General features: G+C 31.8%; 1 protein-coding gene across 2 annotated transcripts; it reads right to left on the bottom strand.

Annotated features, from left to right (window-relative positions):
* Positions 1-342: 342 nt before the first annotated feature.
* LOC125075947 (peptidoglycan recognition protein-like) lies at positions 343-26,049 on the bottom strand. Of its 2 annotated transcripts, XM_047687825.1 has the most exons (5): positions 25,635-26,039; positions 7,737-7,895; positions 3,818-4,019; positions 3,379-3,491; positions 343-2,974 (listed from the first exon to the last, which is right to left on the bottom strand). In XM_047687825.1, the coding sequence occupies exons 1-5, from the start codon at positions 25,843-25,845 to the stop codon at positions 2,700-2,702; spliced, it is 960 nt and encodes a 319-aa protein (XP_047543781.1). In that variant the 5' UTR covers positions 25,846-26,039; the 3' UTR covers positions 343-2,699. The 2 variants fall into 2 exon arrangements, with proteins under 2 accessions (XP_047543781.1, XP_047543782.1); XM_047687826.1 differs by lacking the exons at positions 343-2,974; positions 3,379-3,491; positions 3,818-4,019; positions 7,737-7,895 and adding exons at positions 17,061-19,542; positions 19,759-19,917 and having other exon boundaries at positions 25,635-26,049.
* Between the last annotated feature and the right edge of the window lie 569 nt (positions 26,050-26,618).

The following is a 26,618-nucleotide window of genomic DNA, read 5'->3' as shown; positions in this document are numbered from 1 at the left end:
TTAGCAGACATGAAACCAAGTTATTCGCATATCTAACAGGTACTACGGCTTATTCAACAGATAAGCTGTTTCGACATTTTTGTCTATGCATTTTGTTTTTTTTTTTGGAATTTGGCTGATTTCTGCGTGAGCTCGCGGAGGTTTCCTATAAGATACAAGATGCAGTGCTTTGTATGTTTGTCCTTCATATATTTCATGTAGATCCGTCTCTAACGGGAAGGGTAAGGCTACATAATGGCAACACATAATTTAGCGTTGCGTTCTTGTTCGACAATCGTTTTGATGGGAAAATATTAAAAAGATATAATTTTTTTTTTAAATAAAAATCATTTTATGAAAAGTATTATTTATAGTAAATAAAAAACATAGTATTTCCTTATTCTATAAAGTCTTATAACTGCTCTCTGTAGCAATGTAATTTTTATATTATCTACGACGACATATTTTCTAAAGGAGGATACTCACCAATCCAATATTGTATCGGTAAGTATTACAGAGTACTGACACCTTTATAATTGTATTCATTGATACCTTTTTTTAACATTACATACGTGTTGCTTGGTGAGTAACCTATGGATACACATGTAGTAGAATTTAATTGAAATATATACATAATATCATCTACTATGATATAGACGCAGATATAATTATTTTATGGTTTCATTCGTACTTCCAATGTTTAAAATGTAGGTATATGGTACATACATTTTGTAAATAACAAACATTAAACTGTAAAGTATGTAATAGTAAATTAAAAGGTCGTAAATGCCCCACTGCTGGGCTAAGGCCACTTATACATTTGAGGAGGTTTTGGAACTCTGTCCACTAGACTACACCAATGCGGGTTGATACACATGTAGTAGAATTTGATTGAAATTAGATGCACATGTATGTTTGTTCACGATTCTCCTTCACCGCCGAGCACGAAGCGAATGATAAACAAATTAAGCACATGAAAATTCAATGCAGCTGGCCTGGGTGTCTCTCCGCTTTCAGAAGAGAAGTTAAGATGCACGCTTTCAAACCACTGGATCATCTCGACTCGACAAATAACACACATTACAGCAAAAATATAATATCGTAGATCATTACATAACTTATTTTATATTCTTTAACTACTATATAAAAATCGCTGTTGTTTTGAATATATAAATGTAAATACCTCTGAATATTTTGACATGAAATATGTACCAATAAAGGCTAAACATTATCATACAATATAATTCAACGTATAGCGTGGCTACATCAATGCGTGGCGGGTCTACATGTGTGCTGTTGTAATCTGATTCGTGGAAAACCACAACACAACTTAGAACCGTTGACCGAATGATAACAGTTTATTTACAGACGAGGAAACACGAAGAAACTGCAACAGCTGCTTACGAGCCGACAAACAACAATTTACTGTAAAATATGAAATAGTTTTATCGTTGTCACAAGCCTTACAATACAGTGCTTCATGTTTTGTACTGATATGTATGACTAAGTGCATCGCAAACATAATGAAGTAAGGGTCCAGACTACTGTATTGTTAGATTCTCTTCTTGGAGTCCATCAATCATCAAACAGATTTGCTCGTTTATTTCATTTAAATAATATATACATTCTTCAGATATATTCGCAATTATAACAATTAGTCTGCAAGTTTTTAAAAGTTGAGTCGATCGATCATTGGATAAGTTATTTGGTTATTTACTTCAAAATAAATTCGTCGTTATCTCTTATGTTGACAATTATCAGATTATTTTAAATGAACAGAAATAAATAATGACAATTACATTTTCTACTTTGTTCTTAATTGCATTTTTATTTTACAAGCAATTATTAAAATTGATTTGTTAGTCTGTGATGGTATAATTTTAAGACCGTCCCACACTAGCGATTGCACAGAGTTTAGGACGCTGTGTTGGTTACAATATAATTTGAGTACATTGATGTAATAAATCATTTTTTAATAAAGCTTGTACGAGTTTATTTATTAAAATTCCATCCCATTCATTAAATAACGAAATACATAAATTTACCAAATAATAAAAAATAGGCCATAAAATTTAAAATCGAGATATTATTACTAAATTAGTATAAAATGTCACACGTGCAATTTTGTTATCACAGTAGTTGCAATTGAAATTATATTACATCACTTCAGGTAAATTAAAATAAAAATTCCATTGGACTAGTTCAGTAATGGTATTTTCAGAAGATTCCGCATCAAGGTTGGTATTTCATTTAAAATCTCGTGATATGGTATCGGGTATGGTTCACAGTATAAACTTGATTGACGAAATATTTTTTTATGTGTGGGGTTGAAAAGTTGTCTCGCACAATTATAACAAAATTTTCTTGCAAGAAAAAATGTAAGACTGGCAGTATATTTTGCAAAAACACGCAATAAGCACAAAAAACAAACTTATGCACATTAAAAATTTTAAATAATTTTTTATCGAATGTATATTTTTTAAAATATTTGTTAGTTAAAATTATATTATACTTATCGAATGATTTAAAAACTCATCAAAATGCTAAAGTTAAACCCCCTTCGTTTTTCGTTTGTTGTCTAACCTTTTGCTTTTGATGCGTACGTGACTACGACCAGACTACAATAAGACGTCAACAGCGACGTATGTTTGTTTGATCCCTAAAATTGAACAACAAAAATAGAAACTAGTTATGATTTCATTAGCCTCCCTGCTCTTATTCTAGATCTGAAGAGGTTTATCTCCAAACTTTTCTTGTATCTGAGTGCAGTTTAAGCCGCGAAATCGGTGTTTATGATCGTAGTTATTAAATAAATACAGAGCTTGTAAGAGGTTCGATCCCGGGCTTGCTGTATCTTGGATGTCCCTTGCACCGACGATTAAGAAATCGGGTCGAAGATATCCCATTCTTACTCCATCCTCTAGTAACATTCGTGTTCTATTTAACTGCAAGTCCGTTACTTGAGTATGATGTGGTCTCTCTCCTCGATAATCTCCTGTGATGATAAGTATTATAAAAAAAGTGTAAAATTTTAATTATACGAGAGATGTGCATTAAGCTCTAACTATATCGTACTAGTTAAAAATGTTGTGTAGCGGGTGTTTTATCTTAGACTTGACATAGATAAGAAAACATTGCATTGTTTATAATGAACCTCCTAAACAATATTAACATGAGTCGGCTTAAGGATAATTGAAAAAACAATTAACGTTATTCAATTAATCAATGACAGATAAATATCGAATGATATGAATTTATGCGTAGTTTTTTTTTTAAATTTATTATTTATTTTGAAAATTTTATCATTCAAAATGTACTTTGACATAATTATCAACAAAAATACCTCTATTATTGTCCAAAAAATATTAGAAATTGACGAGTAAGAATTAATAAATTTACCAACGAAACCTATTCCCACAGAGCACCTATTATAGCCGAGAGTGTGAGCACCTTCCTTATTCCACCCGCGTCCTTCGTATACACGGCCGTCATTCCCGATAATGAAATTATATCTGAAAAAAAAAAATCGATAAGTGTATCGGTTTTTAATTTTAAAGATACATATCATCGTGTGGCTCATTAAATATTGTCTAGGACATGGTCGTCTTTTGTTTAGAATCTAATCATAATGTACGTAACATAATCAAATGCTACAAAATTTACATACATAATATTATTATCACCCTTACTTAAGTATTCTCTTATATTCGTTATAATTCACTTATTGTACCTACTTAAAAGAAATCTAATAAGCTTAGAATCCCTAGGTACCTGCAGCCGTATAAGCCCCATACCAGACCAGCTAAATACTATTTACGGAATAGATTAAATAACTCACGGAATATCATAATGGTGGAGTGCGATGTACCAGCCCTGCATGGTGCGTAGTTCAGCAGCGCATTGAGCAAACTTCGTGCACTCCCCGCTCACTGTATGTTGGACAATTACCAACATCAATGGTTCGAACTTTTCGTGTATGTCTGACGAGTTGAACGACTGTGCTAGCCACATCTCACGGGTTATGTTCCATTCGTGTGGAGCTGTTGATAAAGATAAACTTAAAACAGTTTCATCCTGATCCTTTCAACTTACCTTATGCTATTTATTGCCATCAAAGATGGGCATTAAAATGTTATGTAACTTTTGTATTTAATTAATAAGAGCTTAAAATATATTGAAGTTTTGTTATTAGGCAGTAGCAACAAAGCTTGTTTGAGAATAAAACTTGAGTTTGTTGGTTATAAAATGGTCTACTGCAAATATCATGGTCTTGAGTACCTAATACAGAAATGAGTAGGATCTTTATTTAGCCAAAGAATGAATGAAAATTGCTAACCAGGAGGCGTTTTTGGCGGAGACGAATGAACGAGCTCTTCGAAAAGGACGGATAAAAATCGTATTGGTACAGTATTTAACTATAAAATTTCAAATGACAATTTTTTTTTTGCGATCAATTATAATGTTAGGCTAATGATGGATTTTGTTTATGTTTCTATTATAATACTTGCAATTAAATACAACACCTAATTTACAAGAAGTAAATAATTGCATAATACTGTATACATACATAGGTACCTAATTATGTGGGTATGTATTTATTTTATCAGATATTATAAAAACATATATCAAGTTAATTTCTTAAAATAGTTGTTTCTAATAGATATAATAGACAAAAATGCGTTCATTTAAAAAAAATATAGTGTTCTTGTTACATTTTGAGACTACCTACTCTCCTCGAATTTTAGAATAGTGGTTAAATTTAAGGGCATCGTTATCCTGCAAAACGTAAAAACGCATAATATTACGTTTTTTTGTTTGCAAAGCAAAGTTGATAGCAAACCTACCCTAACTCACCTTCGAATTACTATATGGTACTTGAAAGTCACATGACTAATAAAGTGGTCCACTGTTCTAATTAGTTATTTCAAGAACAGATTTTATCTATAAATTTATAACATATTCATTCGATAGCACACTTGTTATCGACAAAAATGACCGATAAATTAACATCGATCTCTAAATAGATATATATTTTTTTTCATAACAAACAAAGCACAATGCGTAACTGGTCTGAATGATTGATACAGGAAGTAGGTATAAGCACGTTGTTTCCACTTTGTATTGACCTCGAAATGACGGAGCGATGGTAGTGTACGAATACAAATTCGAACTCTAAATGAATACGTATCTTTATATAATAGATATCTGTCACTAAAAAGACTTAATAAATCGAATTGTTATAAACTTTAACGTGTCATTAATATTAAATATTGTATGTATATATCCTTCCAACTGAACATCAGTAGCTCTACTGAAATTGTTCGCTATAATTTTTCTACTTTATTAAGATCGACTTAAAAAAAAACCTCATTAAGCTACATTTATTGTAAAACAGTCAATTAAATACTTCAAAACAATAGTTACGTCAAGTAGTGGATTACGGATATTGTCAAAAAGTGTTCAAATAAACCATTCATTAAAAACAATATTTTTTTCAACGGTAAATAAATGAAGATACGACATTGAGGAAAACAAAGGAATAAATAATATTAATGAATAATCAATTACATACATGACCCGTATTATTCGTGAAAGTTTCTATATATCATATATTTTTTTCCAATTAAGTATTAAAATATATTTAAATTATTAGGGACTTAAAGGCATACCTAATACGCTAGGTCATATTCATTGTAAGATTCGTAATGGGAAATTCCTAAAAATTTACCCTTTGACACATAGCTAGCAACTAAGTACTCAGCGCCTAAGTCACATTAAAACGATCAGACAGTCACATATGATTACTGGAAAGATTTTTTTATGGTTTTAGGTAGGCGGAAGGGCAAATGGACAATTTATGATAAGAGGTCACCATCGCCCATGGGCATTGGTGCCGTAAGAAATATTAACCATTCCTTTCATCTTCACCAACTTTGGGAACAAATATGTTGTCTCTTGTGACTGCAGTTAGATAAGCTCAGTTAACCTTCAAACCGGAACACATCTACACTAAGTATACTATAAATTACTGTTTATCGGTAGAATTTGTGATGAAATATGTGATGATGATAGAAGATGTGATTGCACAAGGCCTTACCATCAAAATAAATTAAGTTAATAGAGATAATCCACATTAAGACAGAATGTACACCATTTATTTTCAAGAGTAGAAATAGGTAAATATATCGAGATCGATAGGAGTGTTTTCAAATATTGAGGTCCTCACTCTTTCTTCTACCTGTTCAGCTCAAAATAAATGAGCAATATGTTTGTCAATATTTGTGATTGTAAAATGCATGTCCAATCAAATGGACGCAACTAGATCATTTGCTGGACTAAAGTTGATTTTTTAGATTTTCTCAAATACGACCCATAATTATGAAGAGCTTCATGGATTGTCTTTGTTTCCAGGGTAACGTTGATCATCAGAGGTAGACAGAATTTATTTTACAATTTTGAAGCGTATTACGCAGCGACGTATTGTCAAGGAATGTATCAAATATTTAAGATCGCGCTTTACTAAAATATGTATTGATTAAACATAACTTTAACGTATGAGTGCAGTGAAGTGCTATCCTGGCAAACAACCAGATTATCTTACCGCCCGTCGTTCAAAGGCTTTTAATGAGAACTTTTTTTTTAATTTGATGTTTGTAATTTTTGTTTTACAAATGCTGAGTATTGAAAACATGCATCATTTTAGACCTTCGAGAAATCCTAGGTTACAACGTGTGATGTATACTTGATAACGAAGGTTTAGTATTTAGTTTATTTCTATTTAAATTGAAATTTAACTAATCAAAATATCTGATATATTGTATATTATAATAGTATAGACTGTTTTTATATCGAATTATAATCAATGTTATAATGTTCCTCTATGAAAAATACAATTTCTACCTAAATATTTTTAGCCTAAATGTGTAAGCAATAAGGTATGAATTTATGGATGACGTATGTTTCTCAAAGGAGGGGCATGTCGAACCGAATTCGATGGTATGGGGAAGAGGGTGAGGCGCAATATCTACCCTTACTGATACCCCTGCCAATAGATGGCACTGGACGAAGTTAAATCGCGCTGACGAGTTGCTCGATCAAAATGTATGTAAGCGTAGAAAATTTTCAAACCGTCAGCACTAAACGCCACTGCCATGAGACCATGATAGTTGTAGAGTTTATTCTGTATTTAGTTTAGACTTAAGTTACCAACTTCATAGAATCTTGGCAATTTTTGTAAACGGGTGATTATGTAAAACCCGTAAAAAAGTTCTGAAATACGCTTTTAGCAACTAAAATATTATATATTTTAGTTGCTAAATAAGAGAGTTGTCCTTTGAATAATTTAATTATTTTTGATTTTTTGCAAGACTATATCGACATAAAATTTTAAGTGCAAATGTATGTGATGGTAGAAATATTTGCAAGTAGATAGTGTTTTAACAAAAATAAAAAAAAAATCGAAACGGATTAACATTTTTGCCATGAAATAACATACTGTAATAATATCGATGATTAAATGAAATGTGTATGTGAACTTGTTTCTGTATTAATAGTTAATATAGAAATGACACATGAATGATGAGAGTAATTACATCCATCGCGAAATATTTTTTGAAACCAAGACCTAAAGATCTAAAGGACCTATAGGCGATAAAAGCGATATATACGTACATATTTTTTACATACAGCTTATCACTACATATTCATGATAAATTGCTGTAATTGCGATTTTTCATACAATAAAGTATCAAACTCACGTCTATCCCCACCACTCCCAGATTTCGTGCTCTGTACTGTGAAATGAACGATGAGAGTAATGCAGACGATGAGCACGATCAGGGCGGCAGCGCAGACCAGTCTTTCGGTCCTCGAACTGTTCTTCACCACGTTCCAGAGGTACCGCGGTAGGGGTAATTCTGAAATATAATATGTCAATTTAATTATAAAATTACGTTATAGTTTTTATTAACTTATATGCCTTTAATATTTATTAAATGAACGAATAAAACCTTAAGTCTTTTTAAAGGTTTGATAGTTTTTATGTAAACGTTCGTTTTCGACTATCGCACCAAGCTCGGCGTAGTTTGACTTAAGAAAGCTCAATTAAAGCTTAATTATTATTTGTTCAAACAATAAGAACTCTTACTTCTTCTTCTTAATGCCTCGTGTTAACGGAATCATTCAGTTCAAGATATTTAAAGCATTTTACTTTTCGTAGTGATTAAAAGTAATTGTAATAATATTATAAACAATACTTTACATTAAGAACAATACTTATATGTTGCAAGCCATTAAGTAAATATTATAATTTGTACTTCAAGTAAATAAACATTATTAACACTTAGGAATAGAGACGATGAATATAGTTTCTTTATCTCTCTTTTCTGAGAAGACTCAGTATTTCCATAATCATTAAAAGTAAATATCGAATAGTAGTAGTTACTACATAAACAAGTTAGACGATTATACCGGACCTTTAACTGGTTATAAATGCCAATCATCTGAAGATTATTATTTTTTACGAAGTACGTTAACCAATCAAAATTTAATAATACAAAGTACAATCCACTGGTAACAATTCGCAAAGGCGCAATCCTTTACATCACTAGCTGAATATGTGGATTTATCCTCGCGAAATTTATAAAACATAAACTCCCGTTTCACCCCTTAAGGGTTAGACTTTTGTAAAATCCGTTCTCAGCGGATGTTTACACCCTGTAAGGTAGGTAACCTACCTGTCAAATTTCAAGTTTATAGGTGTTATAGTTTCTGAGATTTTGTGATGAATTCGTGAGTGGTATGTCGCTTTTATAAACTCATTTGTACAAAAAATGGGCACCCAAAACTTTTCTGTACAACTATGGAAATATAAACCAAAAAAGGTTTAGTAGAAACAATTGCCTACGTATTAAAAAGTACTGGCAAGTAAAATAAAAGGTTCCAAATTTGAAAATTTCAAAGTTATTTAAAAATATTTTGTTCGATTCGAACATTTTCTCGCATTTTTATTTAGATAATTTGCTATAAACTAACAAAAAAAGGTTTTTTGTAAATTTTATTGACAAATTTTCTATCGTAGTATGGCAGACAAGGAAATTATCGCTTGTAATATACCTAGTGAACTTCAAGAAAGCTGTACTGAAAGTTATGTGTTGGAACGGTTTGGCGTCAGTCGTTCAACTGTTCAGAGGACCTGGACTAGGTTTTAAGAAACCGGTTCTGTGAAAAGAAGACCAGGATTAGGAAGAAAACGATGTACTGAGCCTAGGGACGATCAATTTATTGTTAGCAAAACTTTAAGAAATCGGAAGTCTACCTACAATAACATCAAAAATAATCTTGAAGATGCTAGAAATGTGCTAAGAAGATTAGGAGAGCGTTATGCAGTGGTATGTTTTGAAGAAATTACGCCGTACAGTGGAACTGCTGCTGTGTTTACGACAATGCTCGAGCACACCGAGCGTCCGACGTAGAAGCTTACTTAAGTGAGGTCGGGATCCGCCGTTTCGATTGGCCAACACGAAGTCCCGACCTCAATCCTATTGAGCATCGGATTCGGAGAGTTTTCCCCAAAAACTAAAATACCTCGTCCAAAGCATGCCACGAAGAATTGCAGCAGTTATTTCATCAATAGGAGGCAACACTCGATATTAATGTTATTTTATTGCTTATAACATTTAGTAAATAAAGGAGAAAGTCAATTGAAGTTACCTTATTTTTTTGTCAAAATAAGTACACTTCTAAAATCTAAATAAAACAAATTAAAATCGATTTAATTACCAAACAAAAGTGCTTTTACATCTTTAAATAATATTTATTTTATTTTGTTGCATCAAATCGCTTTTACAACGGTTAGTATTAAAAGTACTCGAATTAATCAAGTGTCCGATTTTCTTGCAAAGGAGTTTATATATATTTTCATATATAAAACGGGAAGCATTTACTTTGGTTGTTGATTTTGATAATTAATTAATCGAGTAGTTGGCAATAATGTTTGACGGATGATTTACTTTTAAGAGCGGGTCACCCTGAATGGAGTTGTAAGTGTCATGGCAACGCGAGCTATGTTTTGACAAGCGACTCGAATGCGATGGATGCTTGCAAACCCATATGCTCTTAATTGAGATTAATTATTGAAATACTTTGATATTTTGGTGGTGTACGATTATTGAGTCAATTTATACAGTTTTTAGACGATATTAAATACGTTTTATTTTGTAAATATCTCCATTTCACGCCCACATAGTCTTCCAAATGTCGGATCAATCCCCGAAACCAATTGTTCGGCATCCTGTTCATATATATAGATTTCAAGTTTTTAACGAGACTAATTTCATATTCACAATTATGTCTGTAAAACATATTTTACGATGAGTTTTACAAGTAAGCGATACCTCAAACCTCTAGCGCCACGTTTAATGTATAAGAGATTTGTAGCATTTTTATAACAGGGATTTTTATAAAATTTGTTACGATGGATGTTAGGTACCTTACGTTTTAGAAAAAAATACAGGATATCTTATATATTGAAAAAATTAAGTATTCCTATGATATCGGTTTTTAGCATAATATTGCCAGTTACTTAACGTTAACGATACGCCTAAAAAGATTTTTAACACAATATTTTTTAATTAGCATAGTTCTCTGATTCCATCTTCACACTAAAACGACAAAAGAATTTAATGTTTTTTTTAGAAAATTATAATATAAGCTAGTTTCTTTGATCTTCAAATATATCCAAAATTGTGATTTAATTTAACTTGTGTGTGTGAATACAAATGTGTGTGTGTGAATATAATATTTGTGTGTATTAATTCTATAGACAGATATGTTCGACATCCTATTATCAATAATCACTAATCGTAAGCTCCATAATGATAATTGGATTTTAATAAACCTTAGTCTGTTAATAAGAATCAATAAACATGAGTTATATCAGAAAAATGTAATCACGATTCTTCTATACGAGTCCGTATTGGGTATAATAAAACCTGTCCCCTTTGCTAGCAGTCATATTTTTAATAATTTATGTAATTTATATATATTTGAACGATACACGTATGTATATATGTAAATAAGGTTATTTTAAGTATTATGGGACTTAACTACGTTGCAAAAAAAAAAAACAGTTTTAATTCTCGTCCATCAAATTTTAAATAAATAAGATACATCTGTGTGTTTTTTATTTTGAATGTTATCTATTAACTAAAATCAAATTCTAAAAGCAACTTAATAAAAAGTGGCCAACATTTTATTGATTATATAATTAGACACTCATAACATATAGGATTTTAAAATAAGGAATTCCGAGAACGCATAATTTTGAAGATCATACACGTTCTCGATAAGAGCAATTTATGGTAGGGCAATGATGAGTATATTATCTTCGAAATCTATGAACTAATTCTTATAAATATACTTGATAATTAATTATTATTTTTATCTTTATAATAGTGAATAACAAGAAAGACATCAAGTGGAAAAATATGGAATATATAATAAAAAAAGTAAAACGCATTGTCATTTGTAGATAATATTTGCAATCAGATAAGTAGAAATAATAAAATACCAATAAAAGTTTAAGTGTTTATTTTGTTGACCTCATTACTGTACGTTGACACATCAGACATAGTTACTTATCAAAGTAATTTCAATCGAAATTACAGCTGGATTAATTATTGTGTTGTCAGTTACTTGGTGGTAGGGCTTTGTGCAAGCCCGTCTGGGTAGGTACCACCCACTCATCAGATATTCTACCGCCAAATAACAGTACTCTGTATTGTTGTGTTCCGGTTAGAAGGGTGAGTAAGCCAGTGTAATCACAGGCACAAGGGACATAACATCTTAGTTCCCAAGGTTGGTGGCGCATAAGTGATGTAAGGAATGGTTAATATTTCTTACAGCGCCTTTGTCTATGGGCGGTGGTGACCACTTAACATCAGGTGGCCCATAGGCTCGTCCAACAACCAATGCCATAAAAAAAAGCTACAAAAATATGCACCTGCTATAATAACATATTTTATCGATTCTTCAATTATAATAATTAGTTGTTATTTTCGTGTAGGGCATTTTGTAAATATTGAACCATAAATAAAATAAGTAATAGATCCGAAAAAGACGAAATTATTTACTGCTCTGATCACCTACGTCGACTATTCCAAGACATCTTTTTAATACATATATGCTAACAAATTGAATATACTACTTAGTCCATTCGCAATAACGAAACTATATGGATATTTTTTTAATATAGCAAGGTTGACATAAATTGGGTCAGGAATCTTGTGAGCCGTTTTGTACTGAGGTAAAACCATAATATAAATTATGCGCGATGACCCCTCCTCTGAAAAAGAAGAAGTATATCTACCGCACCGCTCCATCTTGTGACAAATGTTTTCCTGTCCTATATGAAGCTCGTGAAAGGCCTTATAGAGATTTTTCTTTCGGCTTAGTTCACTTGTACGTTCTACCTACTGATCTTTTGGGTACGAATCGCAAATTGCAAGCAACTTCCACTTAATGTCTAAACTTCGAGATAGATTCGAGTCGAGATTGAGACACATAGTTTTATCACATTGTTATTTTTCGGATATACACAGACCGAGTTTAATTATCTCAAGGCATTGTTGTAACAATGGAGTGAAAGCCTAATTATTTTCCAAATATTTAAAATATTTTTTCAGTCTGGTTTATCGATAATTTATTGCGTGACAAATTAAATCGTTTTTACACATAATTATTTGTACTTTTATCTATCCGTATTATATTACAATAGCGACGCGCCCCGGCTTCGCACGGGTGCAATGCTGATACTAAATATACTACAAGAATGTCTCACAACGTTCACAATTTTTCAGTCGTAATTTTTTTTATGTTATAGGAAAAGTTAACAATGTTTAACCGTCGGAATTATTATATTTTTGGAAATCCCAATTGTTAAGGCTAATTAATCTAATATTTACGAAAAAAACTATCGGAACCGATTCGAACCAAATATAAAGTGAAATAGGTTCCTAGTAAATTTACAATTAATTTTTTCGTTATACCGATAAGATTAAACAATTAAAGGAAAAGTCTTGGATTTGTTTAAACAAAGTGCACAAAGTGCAGGTCTTTCAATCGATAGTGATTATAGTATTATGATAAGCAATGATAGTGAAAAGATAAATTAAAAAAAAGATTAAAAGGGATTTGCTAGTGATAACCGCGACCGCTATAAAGAAGGAGGAGCCAGTCAGCGAAGGAGTGGTCAACTGGTGAGAAAACTAGGGTAATTGATTTGAGGAAGATAACGACATGAAACTTTTTTTTTTTTACATTATGCCCAATCTTATTATAAATAATCTCACAATAAAGATTGTCTGGTGAGATTGTTTGACGCAATAAGAAAGTCTTACTACACTCGTAACTAATTGATTATTTATTTATTTGATAATCCATCGATTTACATACATAACTTATCACAGTACGTATAATATCTAAACCAAAATAGGATTAGTTTTAATTAGTACTAAAAAGTAAAAGACAGTGATTAAAGTAAACTATAGGTACTAATCTTACGTTATTTGTACGTATTTAACATTTTGGTTAGCAATGAAGTCTTTCTTTGTAGTTAATAAACGCTGACAACGATATTAGTCTCTTAAATCAAAAAAAGTTGACCTCCATGAAGGTGCGGTGAGTAACGATAAATGATTGTATAAAATAAGGCATCGAGGATATTCGCGCACGTCACACGAGGAAAACATATCAGTTACTAGCAATGAATATAATTAACACCGAGCGAACACTTTAACATAATATTTATACTTCAATATTTATAAATTATACAATACAATTCATAGAAGGATCTTCATCGTTATTATTTTTAAAGATATTTGAATTAATGAACTTGTCTTCACGATTTTTTTCATTTTTAGTACATAATTATATGATTGGAAGAGTTTCTATGGATGTCCTCTTTTCAACAGTAACGAATCGATGAGAATTTTTCAATTGAAATGTTATTAGTTCTGAATCTACAGCGTTATTTGTACTTCACTTCATACATCATTATCGTGATAAGCTTTTTTGATGATTCTCTTTGTTGGTTTTAGAGTTTGTTATTTTACGACATTCTACTTGTCTACCTCACTCGATATTATCAGAGGTAATGGCTTTTTTCACTTAGGAATGCTATATGCAGGTATATTGTACTTATATCTCAACAAAAGATCAACATTATAAATTATATCTCGAGTATCTATCAAGCATTGTGTAATGTATAGTTCTAATAAATACATTTGAAAAAAGTACGCGAAAATGGTTTCCCTCTTGTCACAACACTTCAGTACCCATCTGGGTACTGATGTTTATATATAATGAATGGAATTCTGGTCTATCTAGCCAGTTCATTGGGAAAGGTTATTACCCAATGTGCTTCTCTGCCCACCAAGACACCGTGTTTACAAATTTTCATGGTGAGTGGTTAAATACGTGAAAATATAATAAATAAATGGACACATTCACATTTACAATATTAAGTAAGGGTTATGTAATGTGGTAATTATTTTGTTGGTCCAGTTATGTTTGGACCATTAAAAGCTATTGGGCTTTTATAGAACAGATTGCCAGTGTAATTTGCAACAATAACTGCTCAATACTCCTCCCTACTGTCTTAATACACGTAAAATTGTAGCTGCGTCAGATTCTTCTCCACTTAACTCAGAATATCGTTAGATCGGACTATGCAAAATGTACAGTTGGCGGGACTTCGTTGTATATTGACCTGGGGCGAGATAGCCCAGCAGGAAATCATTATAACACAAAAACCAACACAAAAACGTATTGCCGTTTCGTTTATTGACAATTAGCAAATACAAAAAAAAATAGGTGGAAGAAATGTTCTTGGAATTCCGAGAAACAGTCTATTGGTATATATATATCTACAGAAATTGTTTTATAACAATTAAAAGAGAGAGATAGAGAGGTTTCGGTCACCACGAATGAGCCATCAAAGAACGATTTCGTTTTTCTCTTCTGTCGAATGGAATACGACTAATGTCAGCAAAGATGACAACGTCACCGTATTCAATTTAAATCCTATTGAATAAGTCAAGGGCAATTTCGAAAGACGTGTTCGAAGTCGACCACTATAAGTTAAAACAAAAGTTGTATGGGTACAATGCCAGATCGTTTGAAATAGTCAAAAGGTAAAAAGTGAAAATAGATAATATCACGAAAAGTCTTAATCTTATGTATTATAGCTTACGTGTGTTGTATTAAAATTTATAAATATATAATATGAAATACATTGTTTTATGTCTTTCCTTAATTAAGACTTCAGTACAAGAATAAGAGAAAATATCTTATATATTAAACGATTAAGCCGATTTTTGTCCCAGTGTTTATGGGGCGATAGCTGCACATAAAAAATCGTTTATGGTCTAATTTGAAGAGCTCCCGCCGTAGATGTGCAGAAAATTCAAACGGATTATTGATTACAATTTAATAGTTTGTTAAGATGTAACAAAGAATTAAAATTTAGAGGAAAAAAATTACTGGCCGGTAAGAGCAGATTTTTAATGGCTAAATAAAAAAAAAGAAATGAAATAATAACTTTAAATAATGTAATTAAATAATCAGTGGTGAAGATGTTTTAACACCAAGAGAGTATACATACTCGAAATAAGTAACTATTATTATTTCGCTGCTGACGTTCAAAGTTTATTACGAAAAAAAGAAAAATGAGTATGACTTTTTATAGTAGGTTAATAGAAATGGGAATGTTCAATGGGGCTGCCCGTATTCATAGCTCCTCCTCCTTCTCTAAGTGCTGATTCAAGACATGCTGCACTGATACAGAGAGAAGCCATGAAGGTTATCGCAACTACATCGCAACGAGCAATAATTGACGAAATTTTTTTGACAATTGAGAAGCATTCAAACAGCCGCTCATATTTCATTCCGGAGGTTCTGGAAAAAACTCTGTGTACCAATGCCTCATCAACCTTTTTACAGGATCAGGTGATACGTGGGTGGCTGTTGCATGGACTGGTATCGCCCCTTCCTGGTGGCTGCACCGTTCATAGCTCAATCCATATTCTAATGAACTTGGCTGATGAGACATTGTCTGGCATCATATACACCAGTGGCGATGGTAACATGTTAAGGGTCTGTAAGCTGATTATATGAGACATAGCGCCAATGGCAGGAGCCTCTCTAAAAGCAGTCGATCGATTTATCCGTTTTATCACCGGCAATCATCAGGTGTCGTTCCATGACAAAGTCTTACTTGGAGGCGATTTTCCTCTGTTCTACCCGTAGTAGCTTGCTGCGCCCAAGTTGAGACGGTACTGAAATCGATCAAAATGGGCTTACTTTGGTCTCTGATTCAAGTGCACAGCCTAACAGTTAACATGCTTACTGGAGAATCTGACTTTGCTGCGTATTTTTTACGCTTTTGTGATGATTGAGGAGAAACTGCCGAATTCTGAACTTATTCGTGACCCTGAGCAGTTTAATGTTCAAGACGTAATTGAAGTCACATTTTGGACTGACTTTTCAGCAAAATGTAGATGTAGTTTACAATGAAATTAAATCAAAACAAAACCTGTCATAGGTTACGAAATTCCTAAAATATCTGTTGAATAAACGCAAAGTTTCGCGGGCGATCCACTAGTTAAATATTAATCTAACCTGTTATATGTAGAACATATATATCGAAATAAATCTATACTAATATTATAATTATAAAAGTAGCTATGTGTATATTATTGTTACGCTTTATCTACTACTACTAACTAATGAAACAAATTTGATGAAATTTGTCATGAAGCAGGCTTGTACTCCAAGAACGGACATAATTTTTAATACATACCACTAGAATACCTATTAAAACACAAGCAAAGCCACGGGCACAACTATTATAATAAAAATTCTGTGGCTTACCCTCATAATGACAAGTCGCTTTATACGAAATACAACACAAGGTAATATTGTATTTAACAATGACACGTAGAAAATAAGGCGAATACAGGTAACATAAATAAAAAAATATATATATCGTATATAAAAATCTAATTTTATTTAATTAACGTTAACCTTGTATTGACTATAATCATTTCACATATAAAACTATATTATATTATATACAAACATCTGTTCAATACATAGACTCATGTTTACTTTAGCCACACATCCGTTGCAGATATTATTTATATATAATTATTTAAAACTTAACATTGGTTTCAGTGTGATGCATATTTTATTAATCAGGGAACAATTTTCTAACTTCAATAAGAATTTAAAAAGAACAAACAATCTGATATTATTTTTTAAACTTGATAATGTTTTGTATTTAAGTCCAATCAAATACTAAAACAAAAGAGACGCTTAAATACACTTTTCACACTTTTTCCTCTCATACTGGGTTTATTGTCACTTGTATTAATTTAAGAAAGTCAACAATAAATCTCATTATTCCATGATAATCTATAAGCTTGTAGCGAAGTTTATCCATATCATATATTAAGATACTATTCTAAGAATAGACTTATAGATATACTATACAATGTCGGTTCCGCCAAATAACATAGATAAAAGTTTTTATGGCTGTAGGTTATCTGTACAATTAAAACGCTAAAGAGTTTATTTGCTTGCACGCGCTAATCAAACGATCTACCATTCGATTAGCAACAATATTTGCATCAGATAGCCCATTAAGAACATTTATAGATTATATAACATAGCGCTGTATTCTACGGAAGACGATCAGAGTAGTTATTATTTTAGGCGGTAATACCGCGCTTACCATTTAGTATCATATCGGATGTCTAATGAAAGAAACGCTGATGAGCCTAAATTTTACATACTATACAAAACAATATAAATCCAAAATTGCTTTCCGTCTACAACAGTCAGTAATAAACTGAGTTATTCAAGAGACTTAAATGTATAAAATAGATGAATATTATATAAGAGAAAAGCCGACGATAACTACTTTCATAGACGGAAAACAATAATTAATTTTTCCGTTTTGATCTAACAGTTTTTATTGCTTCAGTTCTCATTCATGACCTAACACAAACAGAGTAAACACTGTTTGTTTTTGTAAAATATATACAATACAGCCTGTAAACTTCCCAATGCTGGGCTAAGGCTCTCATTTTAAGAAGAAGGTTTGGAGATTGTTCCTCTAAACCGTTTCAATGGAAATGGTTCCTTGCGACGTTATCATAGACACTAAATTAATTTGCATTTTAATCGCAAATTTTGTTTAAAATTCGACTCGGCTCTCTCGGGGTTTTTATGTTCAACGGAAAAAACATAATAATATTAAATATATGATATGTTTATTAGAAGAATATATTTAGACTGTTCATTGTTCTATGGTAATGAGATTATTTATAAAAATAAATAAAATATTTAAGCATTTATAAAATAGCATAATTCAAGAGAACTACGGAAAGGACGGTCACTTTATAATCTCAACGAGTTCACAATACATATGCCTGTTTTACAGATTTATTAAAGTTTCAAATTAAGAATTAATACATACAGAAAAATTTAAAATTTCTTCTGAGTATAAAGATAACTGACAAAAATCATAATTCGGTTAATTTAAAAAAAACATGTCGAGACTTCAATTCAGTCTTATGATGTATTAATTTTTACAAAATTTTATATTAAACATGTTTTTTTTTTTTAAATATATATTTACTTATAAATAATTGGAATCATACAACTGATTCTTTTATATTAATATCCTTATGTTGCTTGTTACAAACCATAATAACATTAATAGTTTTTGAGATATAGCCTTTCATCATGTATGTCTCATGACTGACAAACACATACAAATGATAAAAAATAAAACATTGTCTTCGGTCCGATGTGACCTTGAATACCGAGTTCCGACACAAACTTTTAGGTCTCTGCGACACTAAACGCAAAACTTTTCAATAATTATTAAACGTCTTCAATAAATATTGCTCATGAGATGCTATCACTTTTAAAACTCACAGGTGTATATTGTGGGTCCATAACGTCGTCATCTTCTTAGACAGCCGCTCGTATTCACTGGATCCCAATGAGAAAAATGGTGCAGATTTTTCATTACTAAAGGTCCAGGGCTGACCGTTTGTGGGTTAACTTGACACTGTCCATAAAGTGTGTAATTTGGCCGGAGGACACCATCTCTTACCAAAGTCTCGAGTAAGATATTGGTGTGATTAAATTGGGCGAGGTCGGGCACGTCTGTCACATAATTCCCTACGAACATAATTGATATACTTATTCTATTAAAAGACGTGACCATCGCTCCAAAAACATTTGCGCCTCTTCCTTCGAAGACGTATCCGTTGCCAGCGACGAGGAAGTTCGGCCCGATATCATAATAGCCTCGTCTTAAATGATTCTGCTGAATTTCTAGCATTTGTTCTATGCATCGATACCTTTGGTTACAGTAATTTGCAGCTGAATGTCCTATGATGACGTTTGCGAGTGGTAATTGGAGAAAATCGGCGCCGTACGCCGGCATCGCCTGCCAATCGTCACGACGGAGATACCAAGACTCGTTCAAACCTTAAGTAAAAAAACGCATATGAGCATTTCTACATTATAAGAAATTAATCGGAAACATTTGGAGGTTGAAATGATTTAGAAGAAATGATATTGATTTGAATAAATTGTATAATTATATAAAATTGTTATTCAAGGAAAGTGATTTTGAGAACCAAAGTCAAGTTAGGTGATCATTTACAACCGAGAAGATGCAAAAGAACAAATAAAACAAATTACCTATGTCTAGCCGCGTCTGTTGGCTAGGCAGGGCAACGTAAATGAGATAGATGATTAGGCCAGTAGCAACAATTAAGGCCCAACATACGAAGACAGCCACACTGCATCTCAATCTGCGGGCTTGTTTCGATGACACCAATTCGAGGCCCAGAAAGTGGCCTGAAACAATGGGAAAAAAACCATTATTGGTGAAGAATAAAAATGTATTTGTAACTTTTCTCTAAATCTTTCTTAACTTTAATGTTGACTGGTGTTTGTGGTAACAGCTTCCGTGAACGTGTAAAATACGAGCCAAATAGTAGCACCGGTTTATGTGAAATTAAGGCTATGTGAATCATGAATATTTAATATCGACTTATTAAATATATTTTCTTAGAGTATTTTGTGAAAAGAAACCTAAGAAATAGATGTAGATTAAGATCGGTTTCGTGTAATATTTTCTCTTTCCGTTCTCAGAACAGTTTATCTTGTAACTTCACGATAACTGGTCAGGTATACATTTTTACACGTAATATACCTATATAAACAATGTACTGGAAATACCACTTTAATAATCACGTGACCGCAAGTGTCATAAGTCTAGCCATGACAAAGATCTTTGAACATGTTGGTTAGAATTATTTTTAAATATTCATACTAGCCTATATGCTAAAGAAAACTGCGTTTAGAAAAGTGATTATTTTCAGAACAAGACAGTTCTACACGTGAAAAATAGAATTTGAATACATCGACAAGAGAAACTAAAAATGACCAATTGCCATGACATAATCGTCACCGATGTAAATATCGTTAGCTTTCTTCTTTTCTACTAAATGATGGCCTTCTGATATATTTTGGCTACGAAGGACATTTAGCCACTTATTTATCTCATTATTATTTTGTCCAGGTTTTTCATTCCAGGATTTCGGGCCTTATAATCGAGCCACTAAAGACGAAATGCAAGATACAGACAAGGACAAAATATGCCAGGTTTTGTAATTATACAAGAGAGGATAATGTATTCATTAGTAGTCAATATTTACAAAACAACAGACAAGTACAATACGAAGTAGAGAGTAGATAATGCTATCAACGTTTTCCCTTTTAATAAAAAAATAATTTAATAAATTGAATTATATAAAAATAATATGTTTATATTCAATACGGCCAGTATTGAAAAAACGTATTGCTTATACAAACTAAACATTAAACATTGTCTGGTTACAGGTAATTTTATATTCTTCCGACAACGCGTCGTGTTGTTTAAAGAAAACCGCGTGATGACGTCATTTTCTTGTAAATAATTTGAGTCAATAAAGTACATGTGTGTGATACTCAATTATAAAAATATTCTTAAATAATTTAATCGTTTCATGATACATTTTATAGATAACATTCGAATCTTGACTCAGATCGAACCGTGCTCGGCGGTGAACTAAAACATCGTGAGGATAGCGTACTCACAAGATGAGATATTGATACGTGTATCCCATTAATTTAAAAAATATTATAGTCAATATAATTTATCCCTTTCAGTCATTTCACGTTCGTGTTCTGTAATAAGATTCCAGTTTTTTTTACAGAACGCCTCTATTGATCACAATTCAGAACAGAAGAAACAAAGTATTATGATAACGAGAACTCTAAAAATAACTTTTGAAAATTGAATATCGCAATAATCCAAGGCCCTTTAGAGACAAGAGACTAATTAATGGCAAATGTTAAAAATCTATAATTAGATTTTTATTGCTTGCCGCTAATTAGTCGAGCAGTAGTTAGCAAACGACGGTAGGTGTAGAAAAATCTCTGTCAGTTTGCTCGTGAATAAATATAAAATCTATTATGTAATATTATTATTATTATTTTTTATGATATTGGTAAGCAGCCGAGCAAATGGGCCATCTGATGGTAAGTGGCCACCACCGTCCATAGATAATGGCGCTGTAAGAAATATTAACCATTCCTTACATCACCAATGCGCCACCAACCACCACCAACTAAGATGTTATGACCCTTGAGCCTGTAGATGCACTGGCTCAAACCGGAACAAAACAATATTGAGTACTGCTGTTTGGCGGTAGAATATCTGATGAGTGGGTGATACCTACCCACATGGGCTTGCACCAAGTAAAAGAATAGTAGTATTGTGAATAAGTACTTGAACCAATACGAACTAATTCATGAGTATAAATAAATATTAAAATATCGTTCACCTTTTTTACATAATAAAAGAGTACGTAATAAAAGAATGCTGTAAATTAGTAGCCCGTATAACGAGTTTGGCAAAAACACGAGTCGTTGAGGCCTTGGAAAACTGCTTGTATATAGGTAGGGTCGGACTGGGCCGGAAAGGTCCGGGTGACTCTAAGTATGCATGTCTCTATTTTTATTCATATTCAATGTATGTATTTAATGAGCTTGACAAAAAGATCCGCTGAGTTTCTTTCACCGGTTCTTCTCAGGTCAAGGTGTTTCCTTTTCCGAACCGGTGTTAGTGTTTAATTTGACTATCAATGAGTAAGTGTAATGCTTCTATATTGAATAAAGGAATTTGAGTTTGAGTTTGAACAGAAATCAATTCACATTCGAAGGCCTGTGCCTTATGCCCTGATTGGCATGCGTCTTCTCAACAGTCCGGTACTGTATATAGACTAATGTTTGTAAAGAATGGATCAAACTGTTATTAAAAAAATAGGAGTTATTGGTAAAATATTTATTTTAAAATTGTTGAAGCTTATAAAAAGAGTCAAAGCATAATTATTATTATTTTAAATATCGATTATTTCATAAATTTATTTAATTATTTAATTATAAGTAGTACAATAAAGTCGGTGTGAGTTGATTTGCCCAAATTCTAAGAATATTTGGATCCAAACCGAATATTGCGGAATTGAATCACCAGAGCGTTTTGATGTATTTAATTTGTGTTCATGATTATATTTTGGCGCTTGACGGTGTAGATAAACGTCATAGGGAATTTGATCGGATGTGTTACACGTGTTGCTACAAATATAATCCTTGTAAACTGAATATACATGTGTTTGTTTAAATTAATTTGTAATAACGTCCAGTGCCTTAAAAAAAGGTAAGAACAAAGTTATTTTACACGTCATTAAAAAAAAGCGTTATACCGCCTTCAGACAACCTTTGCATCTTTTTCTCTATACGGTTTTATATAAAATCATTAAATAAATTTATTTTGTGCTAATATTATAATTCAAACGGGATTTTTCATAACATTTTTATTTCTCGACATTTATTTCATTATGTTGATAATATTTGTCACTATACAAATATTATCGATATAGATTTACAGTTTATATAAATACAGCATGGAAACATAAAATTTAAGTGTGACTTCAAGTTAAGATTGATTTATCAATCCTTGGATTTATTCTTGTTGCCTGCTGACTTGATAACTAGTGAGTTTGAAACTTGAACATTTTAATTCAATTTTAATTTATTAGCTAACTGAATTAAACAAATAGTTATTGTTAGAAATATTACATATTAGTAAAAAGTACTAAAATTGTCTACGTTTAAAATCCATTGTCTTTGATTAGTACCTGTTGTATAGAATATTTGTCAGTAGGGTATGGCAGAAAGCTGTATATATATATATATACAGCACATATATATATACAGTATATATATATATATATATATATATATATATATGGGCCTGAACTCTGTCGTAATAATCAGTATATACTCGTTGTGTAAACCAAACAAGACTAAGATTTCAAAAGTGATAATTGTACATTTATTTTAAGTTATGCTTTAGCTTTTGTTTATCTGTGGATTATAAAAGTAAATCCTCCGATAGCGTATAGTTGGAAGCGCTAATCTAGATAGATCGGGTACTAGACCGTTTTATACGGGTACTTTTTTTTTCAATATACATAACATATATAATACATAGTTTATAATATTTATTATAGAATTATCAAAAGTTCAATGTTATTATTACAAATTCTGACAACTATTATTGACACTTTAATTATTGTTTTCAAATTAAAATAATCGTAAAAATACGACTAAAATTAGCTCCGTTTAATTGTGACATAAAAACAATCCTTATCTGAAACAGTTTAAGCTCTCTCTAAAGATAAATATTGATCTTTGAACGTTATAATTTGAACCAGTAGATTTACAGATAGTTAATGTTTGACAGATCGAGTGAGATGTTCAAGAACACGACGAGTGAGCTGAGAGACGTCTTATCATTGGCTTGCATGACTTGCATAGAGATCTCGTATCGCGAGATTAGCATGATCGTAGTATTTTGATTACAATATTATAATGATTTTCGAAGTGAATAATATTCAGATTTTTATCGTTATATAAGATACTTCTGTCAAGTGTAATACACGAGGCAGTTTGTTTCGTAGCAATTATAAAAAATGTCCCTAAATTACATAAAATTTAATCTATGTTGATGTCAAAACATCTAAACCGGTTATTACCGCTTATAGCTATTTTAATCCGGTTATTGCATATAGATAGAAGTAATGCTACAAAGATATGGTGAGCAATGGATGTCTTTAAGTCAAAGGTGAGACAGATGGGTAGGCTGTGAGATGATATAGGACGCTGATCTCACATACATGGGAAACGGGAAATTTGGTAGATATATTGTTACCAAATATTTTTAACGAGCAAGTTACATTGAGTTAAATCGAATCTTACTGACGTCAGAATATACAGATCCGAAGTAGTTTCGGGTCGTTTTCCTTATACATATTTTTTCGCATCAAATAATTATACTATACTGTAACAGAATAATCTTATTATTTCTTTGTTTTATTAGTCATATCTATTAAACCAACTTCATTAAAACAAAACACGTATTATCTTATTTTGTTGTATTTAAAAAAAAATACATTTATCTTCTCATAATTTTATAAAGTTATAAAAAAAATCTATTTTAATATTGATTACAAAGGCAATTAGTAGTAATACTGTTAGGGTTTAATTAACCGACATATGCGATATATTTATTTATTAAATTAATATAAACTGTTGATTACGTCCTAGAGAGAAAGAGACAGCGAATAGAGGGAGAGGTAATGCGTATAACAATGTTCTGTTAAAAAACGATTTCAGTACAAATTAACGGAATTCGAAGAATGATAAAAAATCTATATTTCCAAACCGTCAACATTGCAATCTAAGAGAGATTCTTATATAGATAATATAAAGAGTATATTTTAATATTATAATGAAGACGATTTATCTCTCTAATTTATCCTAAAGAGAGAGACAGAGAGAGAACGTCTCTGCCGTAAGCAATTGGCTCATTTCCTTAGTCGACAATAGCGTTTAAATATCAAGACAGAGGTGCGTATTCACCAGAACCAGTTACATATGTCAAAACTGGCTTTAGTATTAATATCCTCAAGAGTTTTATCATATACTTTTAAAATGATGTTTACGTATATCAAAGGTCAACTGATGTTCGAATTTTGAAATATTTTTATTTAACTATTTTACACTATGATATATATCAATATACAGTTTATCCAGGACATTAAAAATTCAATAATTGTCTGAAAGAGCGACAACGGGCAACATTGAAATAATTATTTACGCACTTAAGCCTCTAAATCACTTTGCAAATGTTTGCTCTGCCTCCTTATCACTTGTAAACAACTCCGGCCATATACTTATTTATAACTGGAATATGTATTTATAATGAAATTCGCAATTCGCATCGCAATAGTTCCTATACCTACTTCGTTGGTAATATTTCTAATTAAGTATATATTTACATTGATAATGAATTTGTGTCAAAAATTATATATTTATATTATAAATCGCAGGCATAAACGCAAGCTTATCGATACAATTACAATGGCGCAGAACAAAGACAGGCAACATGCGTATGCGTCGCTCACCTTTAACCATCTCTGCGTTCTGGACATTCTGGGTGACGGAGACGAACTTAGGGCCGATGTGAACTTTGGAAGACTTGGTGACGTTGAGGGTCGCGACATTAGGTACAGGCATCGCAGCCGCGATCGCCCTCTCGTCCATGACGACCAAATCCGAGCCATTGTTCACTCGTCCTCGTTCCTCGATGTTGTTCCCATCGTTCGGTGTCCACATCACAAACACAGAACTTGTATGACGTAATCAATAACACGCTTGGAGACGACGGTTCGCGGTGTTGTCCGCTGCGCTACTAACTTCGCTACTACAGTCCACAGCTCTGACTCAATCGGTAAATCCTGATAATAAATAGTATATAATCGTTTCCACAGATTCGCGAAATATTTGAAACGATTATATTTATTTATTTGATAAGAGAATAAGCAATGTTAGACCATTAGACTCAAGAGTTCGATTGGGTTTGTTAGTGATAATAATATACAGACACTCTGACTGTTTCTAACGCATGTTCTTTATGTCTTAAGTGATTGCGTTTGGTGTTATCTGTTTCATAAATAAAAGTGTTAATAAAGATTCGCTGTCACGTGTAATTAGGACACTTACATTTGACTGATAAAGATGCAAAATATGAGGCCATTATTGACTTTAGGTATTCTTACCTTATGATTGTGATTGAAAATTCAACACCTTTGGCTTTTCCTTCTGCAGAGAAACGATCTTGTTCTTTTTTAAGCTTTGAGTTCTTTGTAGTACTGGTTAAATTACTCATTAAAAATTTGTTACAATATCATGATAATGAAATGATGAAAAATTATGAATTTGTAAAAATTTCAATCAGATATTGTTAAAAAAAATCGGCACGGGCTTTTCGTAATATTTATCCATTATATTAAGTTTATTATTAAAATGCATTCCAATTTATCGCTAAGATTTATTTATTTTTTAAATACATATATTGAAATCTATATCACACAACGAGAAATTGTAAT

This window comes from Vanessa atalanta, chromosome Z, assembly GCF_905147765.1.
Source record: "Vanessa atalanta chromosome Z, ilVanAtal1.2, whole genome shotgun sequence".
In the NCBI taxonomy this organism is placed as follows: Eukaryota; Metazoa; Arthropoda; class Insecta; order Lepidoptera; family Nymphalidae; genus Vanessa; species Vanessa atalanta.
Note: the sequence above shows the minus strand (reverse complement) of the source record. Positions and strands in the feature narration are given on the sequence as shown.